General features: G+C 37.2%; 1 protein-coding gene across 1 annotated transcript in view; it reads right to left on the reverse strand.

Moving 5' to 3' along the window:
- Ankrd42 (ankyrin repeat domain 42) overlaps window positions 1–20,164 on the reverse strand; it is a 68,137-nt gene that overhangs the window by 11,887 nt on the left and 36,086 nt on the right. The window contains exons 11-12 of the mRNA XM_074071574.1: window positions 7,741–7,916; window positions 2,551–2,677 (exon numbers count right to left, since the gene is read on the reverse strand). Coding sequence (XP_073927675.1) covers window positions 2,551–2,677; window positions 7,741–7,916 — 303 coding nt within the window. The remainder of the gene's footprint in view (window positions 1–2,550; window positions 2,678–7,740; window positions 7,917–20,164) is intronic.

Genomic DNA, 20,164 nt, shown 5'->3' on the forward strand with positions numbered 1-20,164 from the left:
AGATAGACAGTAAAGAAAATAAATAAATAAAAGATACAGCATGTTGGAAAGTGACAATTCCTAATGGAGGGAAAAAAGGGGAGAAAGACTAATGTAAAATGTTGTAGTTGGAAGTGACTAACACTTCAAATACAGTGACTAAGGAATGCTTTACTGGGAAGGGGCTTTTTGAAAAGTCCTGAAGGAAATGAGGGAGTTTTGGTACAGACCTGAGTGGGGTTAAGACTGGAGCTGTTAACCTTGGAAGCATAAAAGTTCAGCAAATAAGAAGAGACAATCAGGGCTAGAGGGGTGACTCAAGTGGTAGGAAGGCTGCCAAGCAACCACAAAGCCCTGAATTCAAACCCCAATAGCACCAAAAGCGGTGGGGGCGGGGTGCGAGGGGCAGAATAATACAACTATGTTTTGTTTTACTGTCAGTCTGATGTAACTAATGGATAACAAAAAAATCAAAAGAATTTCTCTCAAATCAGTATTTGTCTAGTTTTTTTTAATAGTTATATCTGGGGGGGAAGGGGGAGAGGGTGCGGTGGGTGGTAAGGGAGGGGGTGGGGGCGGGGGGGGGGAGAAATGACCCAAGTATTGTATGCACATATGAATAATAAAATAATAAAAAAATAGTTATATCTAAAATCAGGAGTTTGTGACCACAGGATAAATGTCTTAAGATGCACTTAACACAAAATGGAGGACAAATATTAAAAAACACTCAAGAGTGGAATTTAGAAGAAACACTGCTGCTGATATGAAACAACATTCTGACACAAAAGCTGAAGCAACCTTTAAAAACAAATTCTGTGTAAGTGGCTATGGGCACTGTTCCAGTGGTAGAGCAACTGTCTAGCAAGTGTGAGGCCCAGTATTCCAACCCTTAGTTGTTCAAAAATTACATCAATACTAAAACTTTCACACTGATAGGCTATTCTGTGACCATTAGCAGAAAAGTTCCATTAAGAACTATTAAAATTCGGTTGGCAGAGTGGCTTAAGTGGTAAAGCGCCTCCCACCCAAGCAAGCATAAAGCCCTGAATTCAAACCCCAGTACTGAACCTCCCCCAAAAATAACAACAACAAAAAACTTGTTAATATTATAATGATCTTAAACAGAGTTGATGTCAGTGTCATATCCTGGCTTCACCCTCTCACAACCTTACTATTCCTTTTGTGACTTTATGCAAATTATTTAACCTCTATATTAATTCCTGGTTTCCTAATCCATAGTGACATAATAGCTCATGGAGCATGAAGACTGCATGCAATAAGGTGTGCTGCATATCTAGTGCCTAGTATGTATTAGTGCTAAGAAGGAATACAAGCAGTAGTAGTGGTAATTTAGTAATCTACTAGAGGAAGCAAAGGAAACCAAAATTTAAAGCTCATTACTAGAAAATAATTGCTCAACTGTGGAGTAACTTTCTATAAGACAAAGGATCTAAAACTTTCAGCTAGGCTCTTAGGCCAAAGCCAATACTAAAAATATTCTACATCTCAAAACACTTAAAGCAGTTTAGGGGTCAGCTACTTAAATGATGTAACTTATGAGAAACAAAGAAAGTACCACCAAAAATTTCTGCCACAGCTTCCTGTTACGTAAAATCCTATTAAGAGGCCCAAAGTTTTTGTCTTCTGTTAAAATTCCCAAGTACCCATCTATAGAAGGATAACATGGTGATCCTTATTAAACATTTGGATATTATGCTGAATATCTTTACCAGACCTCTTACTGAGACTAGATTCAGAAGCGGATGGAGGAAAGGGAAACAGAAGGTTCTAAGGATCTGAAAGAGACAAACAACAAAGGAAAGGGCAAGAAAAGCTGAGGAGAAGCAAGGGACTCCATGTACAGTTCACAGTTTTCTTTTAAAGACCATGTTTGATTAAATTTGAAGTTTCATCTCTTGTCCCCCTTTGTTCCCCTCCACTCTAAAAAGCAGATAGATAGGCAGTGGAGGAAAACAGCACAAGGCATAAGTATTTAGCAGCCATTACTTAAACAGAGAGGTATCCCATGTTTGTGGAGCCAATCTAAGGTGCAGGAAATGAAAGGTGGAGACAACTATGCAACTTCTCACTGTCTCCAAATGTAGCAGCTTTCTCGGATGAGGACTATCAGTACTGAAACAGAGTAGGTTTTATAGTTGTGAGTGGGCAGTACAAACTGATGAGAATGTTTAGAGACTGTCACCTGTGCTGGTTGAAGAGTTAAAATAGCTATGGTCTCAAAACACCTTAACTCTTTTAAAGAGTACCAGTTTTTACAAGATAAAAAGTTTGGGAGATTAGTTGTACAGTAATGTGAATATATTTATCACTATCGAACTGTATACTTTAAAGTTGCTGAGATGGCAAATCTTATGTCACAGATATTTTCTTACCACAACTTAAAAACATCTTTAAAGTCCTAACTCCTCTATCTAAGAACTTAGGAGGGAAAAAGGATGCAACCTAACACCCTTTGGTGGGATGAAAGAACAAGTTGCTGATCAACAAATTCTTACATGTATTTGGAGGTACCTAAATACAAACCATTAAAAGTTTTAAGGACATTACTTTTCAGACTCAAGCTGTTCTTTCTTCTGCTTTAGATCTTCTTCTATTATCCCACCCAAGTGTCTGAAGTTGCTCTCAGCAATTTTCAGGAGATTTCTCAATTCTATAATTTTCTTATAAGCTCTCACTGTAAGACAGAATTAAATAAAACCCCAATTTAGACAAATAACAGCTTGTGTGCTCACAATGTGTTAGTCCTCTCAAGGTCTTTCTTCTTCCAGAGCCATTGCCTATATGGTCTGGGAAGGAGGCTGAAGGGAAGGTGGCATATATATTGAAGGATAAATATCAGTGACAGAATAGTCAATGAGCAAGCAATTAAATACCTAGGTGAAGGATTCTTTCTTTACTATTGGAGCAGATATCAGATCATGACAACTGTTAATGCTATTGATAAGAAGGTTCAAAGAAAATTGGCAGTGTTTTAGGACTACTGGTATTACAGGACCATATAGAATCTACTTTTGTGAGAAAATTAGAAAAAGCTAATGTCAGCATCTTCAGGTTCTCCCTTGGCTATACTCACCAGGGAAGAGTCTTCTACTCTCCCTATAAAGTGAGATTCTACTTGATAGTGTTCTGAAACCTTTTTAAAATATTTTAAAAAGAAATCTAGACATGAATTCAAATTTTTCTTTAAAAATATAGTTTTGGCACAAGTAGTTCTTCCTGCCAAAATAATGGAACACACCCTCCAGAGATGGAAAAGAAGGGAACTGACATTTTCTGAGCCTCTATCAGAGGCTTAGCATATTCTTTTCTTCAGTTAATTTAATCCTTATGAAAACTCTATTTGGGTAAAACAATATTTTCTCATTTTCATAGATGAGCAAACTGAAGTTCAGAAAATAACATACCTAGAAAATGGTAAAGCTCTGATGTTTTGCTGCCTGTGTTTTTGTTAGCCTCAATTCAAACAGATTCTTTTCACCCTTCTTCTATGAAAAAGATTCACTGAAACAATTCCTCTCATCCCTTTTTATAAACCAAATATCATGAGAAATAAAATTAAGGTAATGTAATATTAAAATATTCTTTCAGGAGGCAATGTGTGTGGTGACAAGGAAGTCTGAAAGCCTTGCTCTAGTCACTATATAACTTTAGGCAAATAACTTAGCTTCTCTGAACCTTGGGCTCTTATTTTATCAAATGATATTATAAACCAAATGAGTGTTTCTTGAGATAGAAAACACAGATCTTACCTCATAGGCTTACTGTGCATGATAGAAGTGTTCTGTAAACTGTAAAATGTTACAGAACTATAAATCATCATTATTAGGATTTTGTAGAATAAAAATTCTGGTATGAGTTATATGCCAATACCTCAACCAGAAATACTACAAAAATTAGAATTTGCTCTAATTACTAGACTTTAATTTAATTCACACATGTTCACTAATAAACATAACATTAAGAAAAGCCACCCTCCTGCTGGCTTCTGATAAACCATTTGTGTCAGCCCAATAACATGCTACTTGGGAGAAAAAAGTACTCTCACTTTTACTTGCTGACTAATTTGGAATACGTAAATGTTTATCTGTTTGTTATGCAATGAATGTCTATCCCCCAAAATTCATATGTTGAAGCTTTAACTTTTAATGTGATGTCATTTGGAGATAGGATCTTTGTAAGGTGATTAGGGTTAGATAACTTGAGGGTAGGATCCCGGTTCCATTGGATTAGTGGCATTATAAGAAAAGACTCCTCTCTCTCTTTCTCTCTCTCTCTCTCTTTTTCTGTCTCTCTCCCTCCCTTCCTCCCTCCCTCCCTCCTTCTCTCTCCCCAACCCCTCATTCCCTCCCCCATACACACATGTGACCAGCCATATTAAAGTAAGAAAGAGATTCCCTGACCTGAAAACAATCCTACTGGACCTTTATCTAGTACTTCTAGCTCCAAATTGTGAGAAAATAAATTGATAATTGTTTAAGCCACCTTCTCTATAGTATTTAGTTGTGGCAGCCTGAGGATACTAAGGCGTTATTAAATGGAATAAGACTGTCCTTCCAGTGATAATCATGAAAATCAAAACTTTGGTATATATGCCTCAAAAATACTGTTAATATGAAAGAAGAAAAGTAAAACTAAAACAATTTGGGGAAATCTTAATAAAAAGTATTGCAGGTTATTAATCTTGCTGCTGTGGGTCTCAAAAACCAGATGATAAACATTTTCATAGTTTTAAAAAATTTTAAATATGGGCCACAAATATGGAGAAATGATTTCTGGGTTTATGACGCATCTAGACATTGTTCAACACTCAATAAATATATGTTGAATGATGAAAGAGAAATAATTGATGAAGCATAATTTCAGTGACTACTTAATACTATATTGAGGAGTTCAGATTATTTTCTGAATTTCCAAAAGCAGGACTATTTCAGACACATTACCATAACCCTTGGCCTAGGGCTGTGGGCACAGTACATATTCACATATATGTTAGATGCATGGAATGCCTTCCTCGTCTATTTTACCTATCTAAATCCTGGCCACTCTTAAAAGTAAAGCCTAAATTTTATTTCTGAAAAGCCTTCACCACTACTCTGCTCTGAGTGACTAATCCCTCCAAACTCATTACCCTTTACCTAGCTGTCCAGGCCAAGTACTTAAGAGTCATCCTTAATTACCTTCATCTTCACACACACACTGTTCCCAAATCTATCAGTAAGTCCTATCATTTCTCTTAGAAATACATGTGAATCTCAGCACTTCTTACCATCTTCAACATCTCCACTGTAGTCCAAGCCATCCTCAACTCTCTCCTAAATTAAGGCCAGGACCTCCCTGCTTCTGTTCTTGCCCCATAAGAGAAAATGGACTTCCCACACCACTGGAGACCTAGATACACAAACAGTCAAGGCTAACTGGTCTTGGCTTGGTTTTCTCCCAGACCAACCTCCAGATAAAGTATAATCTTACTAATGCTGGTTGACTGGTTAAAGAACCAGGAAGGGGAAAGAAAAATATGTTGAATGTGAATGTAAGTGCTTCTGAAATGGTGATGAAAGTCTCTAGTAGAAAAAGGCTGAAACAAAACAACAATGGAGATTTCCCAGTGTCTCTGGTAGTTATAGGCCTGCATCAAGGACTCTAGGAGCCCAGGAAACCTATGCAGATAATTCTGCATCTGGTCTGGTACAAAATTTAGTATCCTTGACAAATTTAAAATACATCAGGTACTTCATCCATATTGGTAAATGAGTATGTTCTTTTCCCATTTAATAACCCAACATGAAATGTAAAGCTCTTTCCTACTCTCCAGTCTATTATGTACCCAGAAGCCATGTTTTTAAACATGAATCAAATCATATTATTCTTTATACCAAACTCCACCAATGGCTTTCCAATTAAACTAAAACCTAAATCTAAAATCATTTTAGGCCCTTTAAGATTCTATAGGGCCCCTGCTTAACTCTCCAACCTTATCCACTACCACTTCCTTAGTAATTCTTCTCCAGGCACACCAATCATACTCAACTCCACCTCATTGCCTTTACAAAAACTGCTTGGGATGTTCTCCCAACATCTTCATATGGCTCAGTTCTCTTCTCACTTGTCACCTCAGAGACGCCTAACAGTTATCTACAGCATTACCCTTCTTCATTTTCTTTATACTCCCAGGGTATACTTCTATTTATCACCCTCCCTTCTTTTTTTTTTTTTTCATTTTTCTTTTATTATTCATATGTGCATACAAGGCTTGGTTCATTTCTCCCCCCTGCCCCCACCCCCTCCCTTACCACCCACTCCACCCCCTCCCGCTCCCCCCCTCAATACCCAGCAGAAACTATTTTGCCCTTATCTCTAATTTTGTTGTAGAGAGAGTATAAGCAATAATAGGAAGGAACAAGGGGTTTTGCTGGTTGAGATAAGGATAGCTATACAGGGCATTGACTCACATTGATTTCCTGTGTGTGGGTGTTACCTTCTAGGTTAATTCTTTTTGATCTAACCTTTTCTCTAGTTCCTGGTCCCCTTTTCCTATTGGCCTCAGTTGCTTTAAGGTATCTGCTTTAGTTTCTCTGCGTTAAGGGCAACAAATGCTAGCTAGTTTTTTAGGTGTCTTACCTATCCTCACCCCTCCCTTGTGTGCTCTCGCTTTTATCATGTGCTCATAGTCCAATCCCCTTGTTGTGTTTGCCCTTGATCTAATGTCCACATATGAGGGAGAACATACGATTTTTGGTCTTTTGAGCCAGGCTAACCTCACTCAGAATGATGTTCTCCAATTCCATCCATTTACCAGCGAATGATAACATTTCGTTCTTCTTCATGGCTGCATAGAATTCCATTGTGTATAGATACCACATTTTCTTAATCCATTCGTCAGTGCTGGGACATCTTGGCTGTTTCCATAACTTGGCTATTGTGAATAGTGCTGCAATAAACATGGATGTGCAGGTGCCTCTGGAGTAACAGTCTTTTGGGTATATCCCCAAGAGTGGTATTGCTGGATCAAATGGTAGATCGATGTCCATCTTTTTAAGTAGCCTCCAAACTTTTTTCCAGAGTGGTTGTACTAGTCTACATTCCCACCAACAGTGTAAAAGGGTTCCTTTTTCCCCATATCCTCGCCAACACCTGTTGTTGGTGGTGTTGCTGATGATGGCTATTCTAACAGGGGTATCACCCTCCCTTCTAACTACCATTACTACCAAAATGTAAGTTCCTATGTATTATTGTTTCTTCAGTAACTACAAGTATCTGGAACACATTAGACAATCAATAAATATTTTGTGCTATTATTATCCAGCTTTTGATCAAGACAGAGTCTCACTAGGTAGCTCAGGTTGATTGCAAAATCACTTATAGGCCAGGCTGAACTTGGACTCGTGATCCTTCTGCCCTAGCCTTCCAAACTGGGGTTAAAGATATTTGTCACCATGTCCAGATCTTGAGGTTCTTTTTCCTTGTTTTCTATGACCTATTTAAATAGTGTCTTAGTAACTTCCCCCTCTTGAGGGATAGAGACTTGTGTCTCACAGTTCTTTACATTTTCAACAACCCCTAAAACAAAACAAAAGTTTGGAATTGATACTAGATGATAGATAGACAGACAGACAGACAGATAATCAAATTACTTTAATTTGTAGACACTTATTATCTTTAAATAAACTTGTAAACTTATAGTAAAAAATGGTTATGGTGTTTCTGAAAAGATAAGTCACAACAGAGGCATATACTTACTTCTGGCATCTGATTTATCTGAGTCACTCAGACATAATTCATCCTTGGTATCAGTGCTTCCCTCAACACCATGCCTTGTAAAAAACTTTGTATCACTGTCATCAACTTCATTCTCATCATCTATATCATATTTCTGTAGCCCCTCTAAGAGCTTCACTGCTGCCAAATGGGCAAATCTATGGAAAGAATCAATAATCAACCATATCTTATTCACATTTCAACTGCAAGTTTGCATTTAACTTAAGGAATTTCAATGTGTGTGCTCTTCCATCAACCCACCCACCAGGCAAGGCAGAAATCTATATCTGAAGGTCAGTGGCAATCTGACATATATTCAGCTATGTGGAAAACTCAACTACTGGACACTAAAGACAAGTATTCATATTGAAAACTAAATCCATAATTTTCCCTAGTAAAAATTCACAAAAGAAGATCTAATATCAAATAAATATTTGGTGTGAACCCAAACAGAGGTACTCACCTGAATAGAGAACCCAGAACCACATGACTTGATTCTTTATATTTACTGCCTTTTGTTAACCCAATTTGGATGGTAAAATAAGTTGAGGTTACAGTTTGGGGGCTAACTGTAGACCTAACCCCCTCATCTTCATGCTTCCTCAAACCAAAGCATTTGCAGGGTTTTGAATTTTAAAGGAAAAGTAAAGAGCTTCTCTCTGTATTTTTTATTCTCATTGATCTTTCTCATCTCTGTACCAAACTTCAAATAATAACTTTTAGTTTTTGAGGGTTTTTTTATGATTACATGTAACTGACATTTTTCAGCAATTTTGCTGAGTGGAATATTTAATACTTTCTCTTAGGAAATGGAGAATTACTAAACACAAAATACTATTTTCCCCATATTTATATAACCACACAAACATACATACATACACCCTTATCCTTCATCAGGTACTGCAAATAAATTATTAAAGGTATAGTTAATAATAAGGGTGTTGACACTAAGATTCCACCTCACCCATTAGAATAGCTATCATCAAAAACACCACCAACAACAAAAGTTGATGAGGATGTAGGGGAAAATGAACCCTCATACACTGCTGGTGGGAATACAAGCTAGTGCAAGCACTCTGGAAAACAATATGGAGGCTGCTTTAAAAACTAAATATAGATCTGCCATATGATCCAGCAATCCCACTCCAGGGGATATACCCAAAGGAATGCAACACAGGTTACTTACTCCAGAGGCACCTGCACACCCATGTTTATTGCAGCACTATTCACAATAGCCAAGTTATGGAAGCAGCCTAGATGCCCCACTACTGACAAATGGATTAAGAAAATGTGGTATTTATACACAATGGAATTTTCTCAGCCACAAAGAAGAATGAAATCTTATCATTTGCAAGTAAATGGATGGAACTGGAGAACATCATCTTAAGCGAAGTTAGCCAGGCTCAGAAAACCAAAAGTCGTATGTTCTCCCTCATATGCGGACTTTAGATCAAAAACAAATGCAGTAATATTATTAGACTTGGATCACACGCTAAGGGGAGAACACATGCAGGAGGAATAGGAATACATAGGAAACCCAAAACTTGAAAGTGATTGATGCCCCCATTGCAGAGCAGCTAATACAGAAACCTTAAAACGAAAGAGGTCAATATGGGAAGGTGACCTGGAAGTAGTGAAAAGGTCTGGTAGAGATGCAATACACTTGTGCATGGAAGCAATGCTAGGAATCTCTTTATATAGCTATCCTTATCTCAACTAGCAAAAATGCTATGTCTTTCTTATTATTGCTTATGTCTACTCTTTAACAAAATTGAAGAAAAGGGCAGAACAGGTTCTGCCTGGAAGCAAGGGAGGTTGGGGAGAGAGGTAGGGAGCAGGGAGCAGGGGGGAGAAATGTCCCAAACAATGTATGCACATATGAATAAATGAATAAAGAAAAAAAGGGGGTATTGAGTTCAGTGGTAAAGTGTTTGCCTACCATGCTTGAGTCCCTGGGCTCGATCCCCAGCAGTACAAAAACAAACAAACAAATAAAAGGTATACTAATAAACTTATATAGAAAGTTGTAAGGCTGAAAAAGGAAGAGAGCAAGAGAACAAATTGAGTGTTAGACATCCAGCACATTCCTGCACCTCAAAATTGAAACAAAGCATCTGGTGTGTGGCTGTAGGGAGAGGTTGGAATGGAAAGGTACTGGGGTACAACAGTAAACAGCAGACAAAGGCCAGGTGAAATCCAGAGATAGAAACTGGGCTTAGATTTGTAAAAAAAAACAAAAAAAAAAAAACAAAGAACTGTAACATCCTGCACTCACTCAGGAACATGGTACAGAAGGGGGAAAATCCCCCTCAGTGGGGCTCTGACAAAAGAGAGAGGGAAAGCTTCTGTGAGCACCACAGACACAGAATCTGGTATTCTACAAAAACACAGGTTAACTTGAAGCTGTACCCTTTTTTCTTTAAAGTGTCTTAAGTTTTAATTTAAACTAAGGGTCAACACTAAAGTTTAGTGTATTCTGTATGTGTACAAGCTTTGTACAGAAATAAAATGACACAGGTTCACAGGTTAAAATGGAAGATCTACAGTCTGTGCAACAAGCAGGTGCTAAAAAAATACTTACATACTTAGCTTGCTCACAGGTGCCATGGCAGGGAACTATTTTAAGAAGTGTCTTACCAATAAGCCTTATGGGGAGTGGGAATCTAGGCCCCAGGACTTTTGTATCGTGAAGTCCCAACTGCCTTTCCTCCTCACTGGCTAAGGGACTCAGAAACTGGTTGTGGCTTGCATGTACATTCATAGACTCAGGAATACATGGTGAGAAGTGCAGGGTGCATGGCAAAGGGAAACAGAGAGCACTTGCACTTGGGAATTGTGTCTGGCCCCTGGAAAGAGGAGCAAGACAAGCTGATACAGGTACAGAGATCAGCATAGCCAAGATAGGCTGAATCACCCAGTGTCCAACAAAACACACACACAAATACATACAGCAGATTGCTTTATTTTGATCACCTTCTCCACTCTCAGAGTCTAGAGACATTTGATGGAAATGCAGCCACTGCTTGAGTGCACACCCATGTGCACACTGGCAGAGTGCATCTGGTGCAATAGAACCATGGTCCATTGCCCAAGCCTATGTGCAAAGAACACGGACATAAATTCAGTCCAGCAGGGATCATTGTCTTCATTATTGCACCAGCAGGCAATTGGGATTCAGCCTCCATATGCCTTTTTCTGATCTGATCTGTTTGGACCTGAGAGAGAGAAAAAACACTGGCTACCACCCCCACACACATGCACACACATCACCACCACCAAGTGAACTTCAAAATGAGAGGCCTGAGGAAAAGACACAAATATCTCCATCTTTATGCCATATACTTTTTCCATGTTGCTGTTTCTCTCTCTTTTCCTTTCCCCATCCCTTTCTTTTATTACTTTATTATTAATATTTTCACCTTTATTAACTTTAACATCCTAGTTTATCCAGTATTATCTTAACTCCTTTCTTTTCTATTCTTCTTGTAGATGTAGTTGTTTCCACCTTTCTTTAAAACTATATTTAAATAACAGGACTACTGATTTCCAAGTCCCCTTCTCCATGGAGGAGTTCCCTGCTTTTACTTGCAACTTCTGTTTCCCCAATAAAAATCTTTCACTTTCTGTTTCCCCAATAAAACTTTGATAAACTCTAAAAATGAAGAAACTATACTTAAATATCTAGTTTTTGTTTTTTGGTTGTTACTGTTACTGCAGTCTGCTTTTTCCTCCCTAAGTGGTATTAGAGAGAGACCTCAAAATGTCTGCTCACTAAGAAGATCCTCATATAAAACTGGAAAAGATATCCATTCCAACAGATATGCAAATTATAACACAGAAACACAAGAAATATGAAAAAGGCAGCAGGACTCTTCTAAAAGTTCATAATTCTTCAAAAACCAAACCCGAAGATAATCAAAATGGTTGAAATGATGAACAAAGAAGTCAAAAATCTAATTTTAAAAAATAGTCTATGACTTCAAAGAGGATACAAATAAACAGATGAATGAAATAGTCAAATTTAGGCAAAGAAATGGACATCCAATTATAGGAGGCACTTAGGAGCCTAAATAGACATGACCAGAAAAGAACCTCTCTATGTTATATTGTAGTTAAAATTTTTAAAGTACAGAAAAAAAGAATATTGAAAGCTGCAAGAGAGAAGCATCAAGTTACTTACAAAGGCAAACCCCTCAGAATAACAGCAGACTTCTCAGCAGAAACCCTGAAATCCAGGAGAGCATGGATGATGTATTTCAAACCCAGCAAAGTATTCTTTTAAAATGGATGGAGAAATGAAGACCTTCTAAGATAACCACAAACTAAAGTAATTCATGACCACTAGGCCAACATTAAAGGAACCCACAAACAGAAGAGGAAGAAAGACATTCGTAATGTCTTCGGAGCTTGGGAAAGAATAAATCTCACTAGAAGAACAGATAAACTAATGAAAATTAGGACAGAACCAAAAGTTATCAATTCAGTAAACCAGCAAACCTGTAAGATGAATAAGGAAGAAAAAAAAGAACAAAGAATACTAGAATAAACCAGGAAAAAGGAACTACAGGAATTATCACATTTCTGTCAATAATAACCCTAAATATAAGCAGTCTTAATGCTCCACATATTAAAAGACTCAGTCAGACAGGCCTGAATGGATTCTAAAAAATATAAAACTGACTATTGTCTGCATGAAACACACCTTACTGGCAAAAATATACATGAACTGAAAATGATATTCCAACAAATGGAATCCAAAAGCTGACAAAGCAGTCTTCAAGCCAAAATAAGCCATAAAAGAATGTCACTACAGGGTTGGTGGAATGCTCAAGTAGTAAGAGTACCTTGTCCAGCAAGCATGAGGCCCTGAGTTCAAACCCCAGTGCTGCCAACAATGATAAAAATAAGTAATGTTAAAAGCAAAAAGGGAGAAGGGGGGAGAAATGACCCAAACATTGTATGCACATATGAATAAAAGAAAAAAAAAAAGCAAAAAGGACTGGGGGCATGGCTCAAGTGGTAGAGTACCTGGCTGGTGCTGAGTTCAAAGACCTGAGTGCAAACCCCAGGACCACCAAAAAAAAACAAAAACAAAAATGAATGTCATTACATACTAATAAAGGGAACAATCCATTAAGAAGATATAACCATTTTTTAAACATACATGCAATGAATATTGGTGAACCCAACTATACAAAACAAACACTACAGGACCTAAAGGAACAGATAGGTTCAGATACAATAATAGCAGATGATTTCACTACTCCACTTTCATCAAAAGATTATCTATTCAAAAAAATTAACAAAGAAACTTCAGAGTTGCACTATGATATAGAGATCAAATGGACAGAATATGTCCTCTAACAACTACGGAATATATATTCTCAGCAGCCCATGGAACTTTAAACAACATAGATTGCATTTGAGACCATAAAGCAAATCATAAAAAAATATTAAAAAAGAAATAATTTTTGTATTTTATCAGATCATAATGAGAAAAACTAGAAAACAACATCAAGAGAAACTACAGAAAATATACAAACACATGGACTGAGTGTACTTTTGAACATTCAGTGGATCATTGAAAAAAATAGGAGGAAGGAATGAAAAATTTTCTAGAATCAATTGAAAATGAAAATACTACTTAACAGAACCTGTGGGATTCAGTGTGAAGGCAGTTTTAACAGGGAAGTTTATAGCTAGAAGTGCCTACATTAAAAAACCAGTGACACCTCAAATGACCTAATGATGCACCTCAAGGTGTTAGAAAAACAAGAACAAGCCAAGCATGAAAACAATGAACATCAGAACTGATATTAATCAAATGGAAACCAAAAGAACAATAAAAAAACAAAGAAACAAAAAGTTCATTGTTTGAAAAGATAAACAAAATTGACAAGCCATTAACCAAGCTAATCAAAAGAAAGAGAAGACACAAATTAATAAAATTAGAGATTTTTATAAAAGGAGAGATTATAACAGTTATTATAAAATACAGAGTCTCATTAGGGAATACTTTGAAAACTTATATTCCAATTAACTGGAAAATCTAGAAGAAATGGACAAATTTCTAGACTCATATGACCTACCAAAATTGAATCAACAGTTTCTAAACAACCTAAAAAGATCTATAATGGGCAATAACATTAAAGCAGTAACAGTCTTCCAATGAGGAACACCCCAGTACTGCACAGATTCACTGCTGAATTCTACCAGTCCTTTAAAGAAGAACTAACACAAATGCTCCACAAACTAATTCCATAAAATATAAAGATAAGGAAAGCTTCCAAACTCTCTGAAGTCAGTATTACACTGATACAAAAACTAGACTGAATACAACAAAAAGAAAAAAACTATAGACCAATTTCCTCACACAAAATCCACAATAAAATACTTTCAAAGTGAATTCAATGACACATTTAAAAGATCATGATCGGGAGATTCCAAAATGGCGACTAGAGGGAGGAAGCAGAAAGCATGCTTCCTAAAGTAAAATCTTGGACAGATGCTGAAGATACACCTTACAGGAAAAACCGAGAAGAGGCAAAACTTTGACTCCTCCACACCCCCAGTCCACACATAGCATCCTCACTTCACATTAAACGGAGAAACCAGGAGGGCTCCCACACTGCCTGACACCAGTGCCAGACTGCTTGGGAAGACACAGACTACAAGGTGAGCTAAGCGGCATGCAGTACTCCCACAGACAACCCTGGGCCAGATCAGCATAGCCCCCTGGACAGACAGACCCACACCCCAGGAAAAAAGAGAAAAAAAACTGAATAATAAATAACAACAAAAAATACATTTAGCAAAGAGGGTGGGGCGCCCTGAGCACCAAAAGGGGGGGAGGGGAATCGCTCATGGAACTGTAAATAAACAAGCTGGCCGGAGAAGGCAGGAGTGGCGGCACACGCCCAGCAACCAGGAGCAGGAAAGCTTGTAAAAGTGGCAGAGGGAGGAAAACTCCATAGGAGAGGGGGGAAGGCCCACTTCTCATATGAACTGTAAATAAACAAGCAGCCAGAGAAGCCAGGTGTAGCGCCCTCCCCCCACCGTATGCTTAGAAAGGGGAAAGCTTGTAACAGTGGTAGTCGTGCCCAGAAACAAAGCCTACAGGGCTAGGTGAGGGTTAAGCTCACTCCTGAGATCTGCATAAATAAAGCCTCCAACAAGAGCTGGCTGACAGCAGCAGGCAGGTGAGCCACAGCCTCAGATAGCCATTCACAAAGCTGTCTCCAGACATTTTTTTTTCTCTCTCTTCTTTTGATGAGACAACAACCGAACTACACCTGCATGGGAAAAACTTACTGAAACTGTATTGCATTTGAACTTGGGACACGTTGTGGTGTTTTGGTTTTTCTGGGTTTTTGGGGGGTTTTTTCCCCTTTGATGAGACAATGACAGAACTACTTCTGAGACACCATCTCCAGGATTGGAGGCTGAGGGACTAACACCAAAATTATTAAGACTGAAACTTTATTGCATTTGAACTTGGAGATTTTTGTTTTCAATCCTCTGTCTCTCTAATGGCTGTTTAGCTTACTGTTGATTAGTACACAATCTCTTCCTGTTTATATCTTTGAAAATTCTGTTTGTTTGTTTTGTTTTGTTTTACTTGTTTTTCCCTTTTCCTTTATCTTCTTTGCTTTCCCTTTCCTCTCACTCTTCCATTCTAAATATCACCATTGTTATTATTACAAGCTAGAAAATACTTAATTGCACACAGTACAGGGATATAACAATACCAAGAGCAAAGATGGGAAGACAGAAAAAATAGGGAAACCAGTTTCCCCACAGCAAAAAATTAGTGTAGGAACCAGAGGGAAATGAAGAAAACAGATATTCAGATCCAGACTCCAACAAAACAAAGATAAACTATGCCAAAGAACCCAATGAAGCCCACAAGAATAATCTGAAAGAAAAAAATCCTACAAGTAATCAATGAGAATTTTATAGAAATGATACTGGATATGGTCAACCAAAATGTACAGACACTCAAGAAATTACAAGACAACAAAAATAAAGAATTTGAAAAAGCACAAGAAAAACCATAGAAGCACTGTATAAACACCAAAGTGAAACAAAGAACACGATTAATAAAAAGATAAATGAACTCAGGCTGCAAACAGACAACATTAAAGAGGAAGAAACTCAGGATATGGAAAACCTCAGAAAAAAGAACAAAACAGAAATGCAAAACAAAATGGAAGATCAATCCAGCAAAATAGAACAGAAGACAGAATCTCAGAACTCAAAGACGAAATGGTACTTAAAGGAAAAACTAATTAGTTTTTCCTAAAAGGAAGAACTATTAGTGAAAGAAAAACTAATTAGTTTTTCCTAAAAGGAAGAACTATTAGTGAAAGAACTCAAGACCTGTGAAAAGAAAATGCAAGAACTCACTGACTCCATCAAAAGACCAAATCTGAGAATCATAGGCATTGAAGAAGGAGAAGAGGTGCAAGCAAAGGGAATGCATAATATATTCAACAAAATAATAACGGAAAATTTCCCAAATCTAGAGAAATCTATTTCCACAGAGATACAAGAACCCTTCAGAACATCAAACAGACCAGACCAAAACAGAACTACCCCACAGCATATTATCATTAAAAAAACAAGTACAGAGACCTGAGAAAGAATATTGAAGGCTGTACAGAGAAAAAACAGGTAACATACAAAGGTAAACCCATCAAAATCACAGCAGACTTCTCAACAGAAACATTAAAAGCAAGAAGAGCTTGGGGTGAGATCGTCGGGGCACTGAATGAAAATAACTTCAACCCTAGGATACTCTACCCAGCAAAACTATCATTCAAAATAGATGGAGCAATAAAAATCTTCCATGATAGCAGAAACTAAAACAATATGTGATCACAAAGCCACCACTATAAACAATTCCTCAAGGGATTCTGCACACAGAAAGTGAAACCCAACATAACCATGAAAGGGTAGGCAGCACCAAACTACAGGAAAAGAAAAAGCAAGAAAGTAGACAGTAACCTCGATTTAGGTACACACAATCAAACTTCAAACAACTAGGACAACTAGATGACAGGAATCACCACGTACCTATCAGTACTAACACTTAATGTTAATGGACTTAATTCCCCCATCAAAAGGCACCGTTTGACGAACTGGATTAAAAACGAAGATCCAACAATTTGTTGCTTACTGGACACCCATCTCACCTACAGAAATAAGCAAAGGCTTAGGATGAAAGGCTGGAAGAGGATTTACCAAGCCAATGACCCCCAAAAGCAGGCAGGAGTAGCAATACTTATCTCTGACAAAGTAGACTTCAAACCTTCATTGATCAAATGAGAAAAAGAAGGACATTCCATACTAATAAAAGGGGAAATAGACCAAAAGGAAATAATGATTATCAACCTATACGCACCCAATATCAATGCATGCAATTTCATCAAACATACCCTGAAGGACCTAAAAGCATATATTAATTCCAACACAGTGGTTGTGGGAGACTTTAACACCCCATTATCATCAATAGATAGATCATCCACAAAAAATCAATAAAGAAATCCAAGATCTAAAATATAGTTGATATCTACAGAACATTTTATCCAACTTCTACACAATATACATTCTTCTCAGAAGCCCACAGAACCTTCTCCAAAATAGATCATATCCTAGGGCACAAGCAACCCTCAGCAAATATAAGAAAATAGAAATTACACCATGCATTCTACCAGATCACAATGCAATAAAACTAGAACTCAACAACAAAAATAAAGACAAAAACCATGCAAACAGCTGGAAACTAAATAACTCATTGCTTAATGAACAATGGGTCATTGATGAAATAAAAGAGGAAACTAAAAAGTTTCTGGAAGTCAATGAAAATGAAAACACAACTTACTGGAACCTATGGGACACAGCAAAGGCAGTCCTGAGAGGAAAGTTTATAGCCATGAGTGCATATATTAAAAAGACTGAAAGATCCCAAATCAATGACCTAATATGATATCTCTCAAACTCCTAGAAAAACAAAAACAAGCAAATCCCAAAACAAATAGAAAGCAAGAAAGAATAAAAATAAGAGCTGAAATCAATGAAATAGAAACCAAAAAAACCATACAAAGAATTAATGAAACAAAAAGTTGATTCTTTGAAAAAATAAACAATATTGACAGCCTCTGGCAAACCTGACTAAAATGAGGAAAGAAAAAACCCAAATTAGTACAATCAGGAATGCAAAAGGGGAGATACAACAAATACCATGGAAGTCCAGGAAATCATCAGAGACTACTTCGAGAACCTATATTCAAATAAATTCGAAAATGTTAAAGAAATGGACAGACTTCTAGATACACATGATCATCGAAAACTGAACCAAGAGGAAATTAATCACCAGAATAGACCTATAACACAAAATGAAATTGAAGCAGCAATAAAGAGTCTCCCAAAAAGAAAAGTCCAGGACCTGATGGATTCTCTGCTGAATTCTATCAGGCCTTTAAAGAAGAACTGATACCAACCCTCCTTGAACTGTTCCACGAAATAGAAAGGGAAGGAAAACTGCCTAACACATTTTATGAAGCCAATATTACACTTATCCCAAAAGCAGGCAAAGACACCTCCAAAAAGGAGAATCTACAGGCCAATCTCCTTAATGAACATTGATGCAAAAATCATCAACAAAACAATGGCAAACCGAATTCAACAACACATCAAAAAGATTATTCACCACGACCAAGTAGGCTTCATCCCAGGAATACAGGGGTGGTTCAACATACGAAAATCAATAAACGTAACAAACCACATTAACAGAAGCAAAGACAAAAACCACTTGATCATCTCAATAGATGCAGAAAAAGCCTTTGATAAGATCTAACACCCTTTCATGATAAAAGCTCTAAGAAAACTAGGAATAGAAGGAAAAGTACCTCAACATTATAAAAGCTATATATGACAAACCTATAGCCAACATTATACTTAATGGAGAAAAACTAAAACCATTCCCTCTAAAATCAGGAACTAGACAAGGATGCCCACTATCTCCACTCCTATTCAACATAGTACTGGAATTCCTAGCCAGAGCAATTAGGCAAGAAGAAGGAATAAAAGGAATACAAATAGGTAAAGAAACTGTCAAAATATCCTATTTGCAGATGACATGATCCTATACCATAAAGACCCAAAAACCTCTACTCAAAAGCTCCTAGACACCATCAATAGCTACAGCAAGGTAGAAGGATATAAAATCAACACAGAAAAATCAGTAGCATTTCTATACACTAATAATGAACAAACTGAGAAAGAATATATGAAAATAATTCCATTTACAATAGCCTCAAAAAAAAATCAAACACCTAGGTGTAAACTTAACAAAGTATGTGAACAACCTCTACAAGGAAAACTATAAACTTCTGAAGAAAGAGACTGAGGAAGACTATAGAAAGTGGAGAGATCTCCCATGTTCATGGATTGGTAGAATCAACATAGTAAAAACGTCTATACTCCCAAAAGTAATCTACATGTTTAATGCAATTCCCATCAAAATTCCAGTGACATTCATTAAAGAGATTGAAAAATCTACCGTTAAATTTATATGGAAACACAAGAGGCCACGAATAGCCAAGGCAATACTCAGTCAAAAGAACAATGCTGGAGGTATCACGACACCTGACTTCAAACTATATTACAAAGCAATAACAATAAAAACAGCATGGTACTGGCACAAAAACAGACATGAAGACCAGTGGAACAGAATACAGGACCCATTATGAAGCCACACAACTATTACCAACTTGTCTTTGACAAAGTTGCTAAAAGTATATGATGGAGAAAAGACAGCCTCTTCAACAAAAACTGCTGAGAAAAACTGGTTAGCAGTCTGCAAAAAACTGAAACTAGATCCATGTATATCACCCTATACCAAGAGTAACTCAAAATGGATCAAGGATTTAATATTAGACCCCAAACTCTAAAGTTGGTACAGGAAAGAATAGGAAATACTCTGGAATTAATAGATATAGGGAAGAACTTTCTCAACGGAACCCCAGCAGCTCAGCAACTAAGAGATAGCATAGATAAATGGGACTTCATGAAACTAAAAAGCTCCTGTTCATCAAAAGAAATGGTCTCTAAACTGAAGAGAACACCCACAGAGTGGGAGAAAATATTTGCCAGCTACACTTCAAAGGACTGATAACCAGAATATACAGGGAACTTAAAAAACTAAATTCTCCCAAAACTAATGAACCAATAAAGAAATGGGCAAGTGAACTAAACAGAACTTTCTCAAAAGAAGAAATTCAAATGGCCAAAACACACATGAAAAAATGCTCACCATCTCTAGCAATAAAGGAAATGCAAACTAAAACCACACTAAGATTCCACCTCACCGCTGTTAGAATAGCCATCATTAACAACACCACTA

The sequence above is a fragment of the Castor canadensis genome, chromosome 1 (assembly GCF_047511655.1).
Source record: "Castor canadensis chromosome 1, mCasCan1.hap1v2, whole genome shotgun sequence".
Classification (NCBI taxonomy): Eukaryota; Metazoa; Chordata; class Mammalia; order Rodentia; family Castoridae; genus Castor; species Castor canadensis.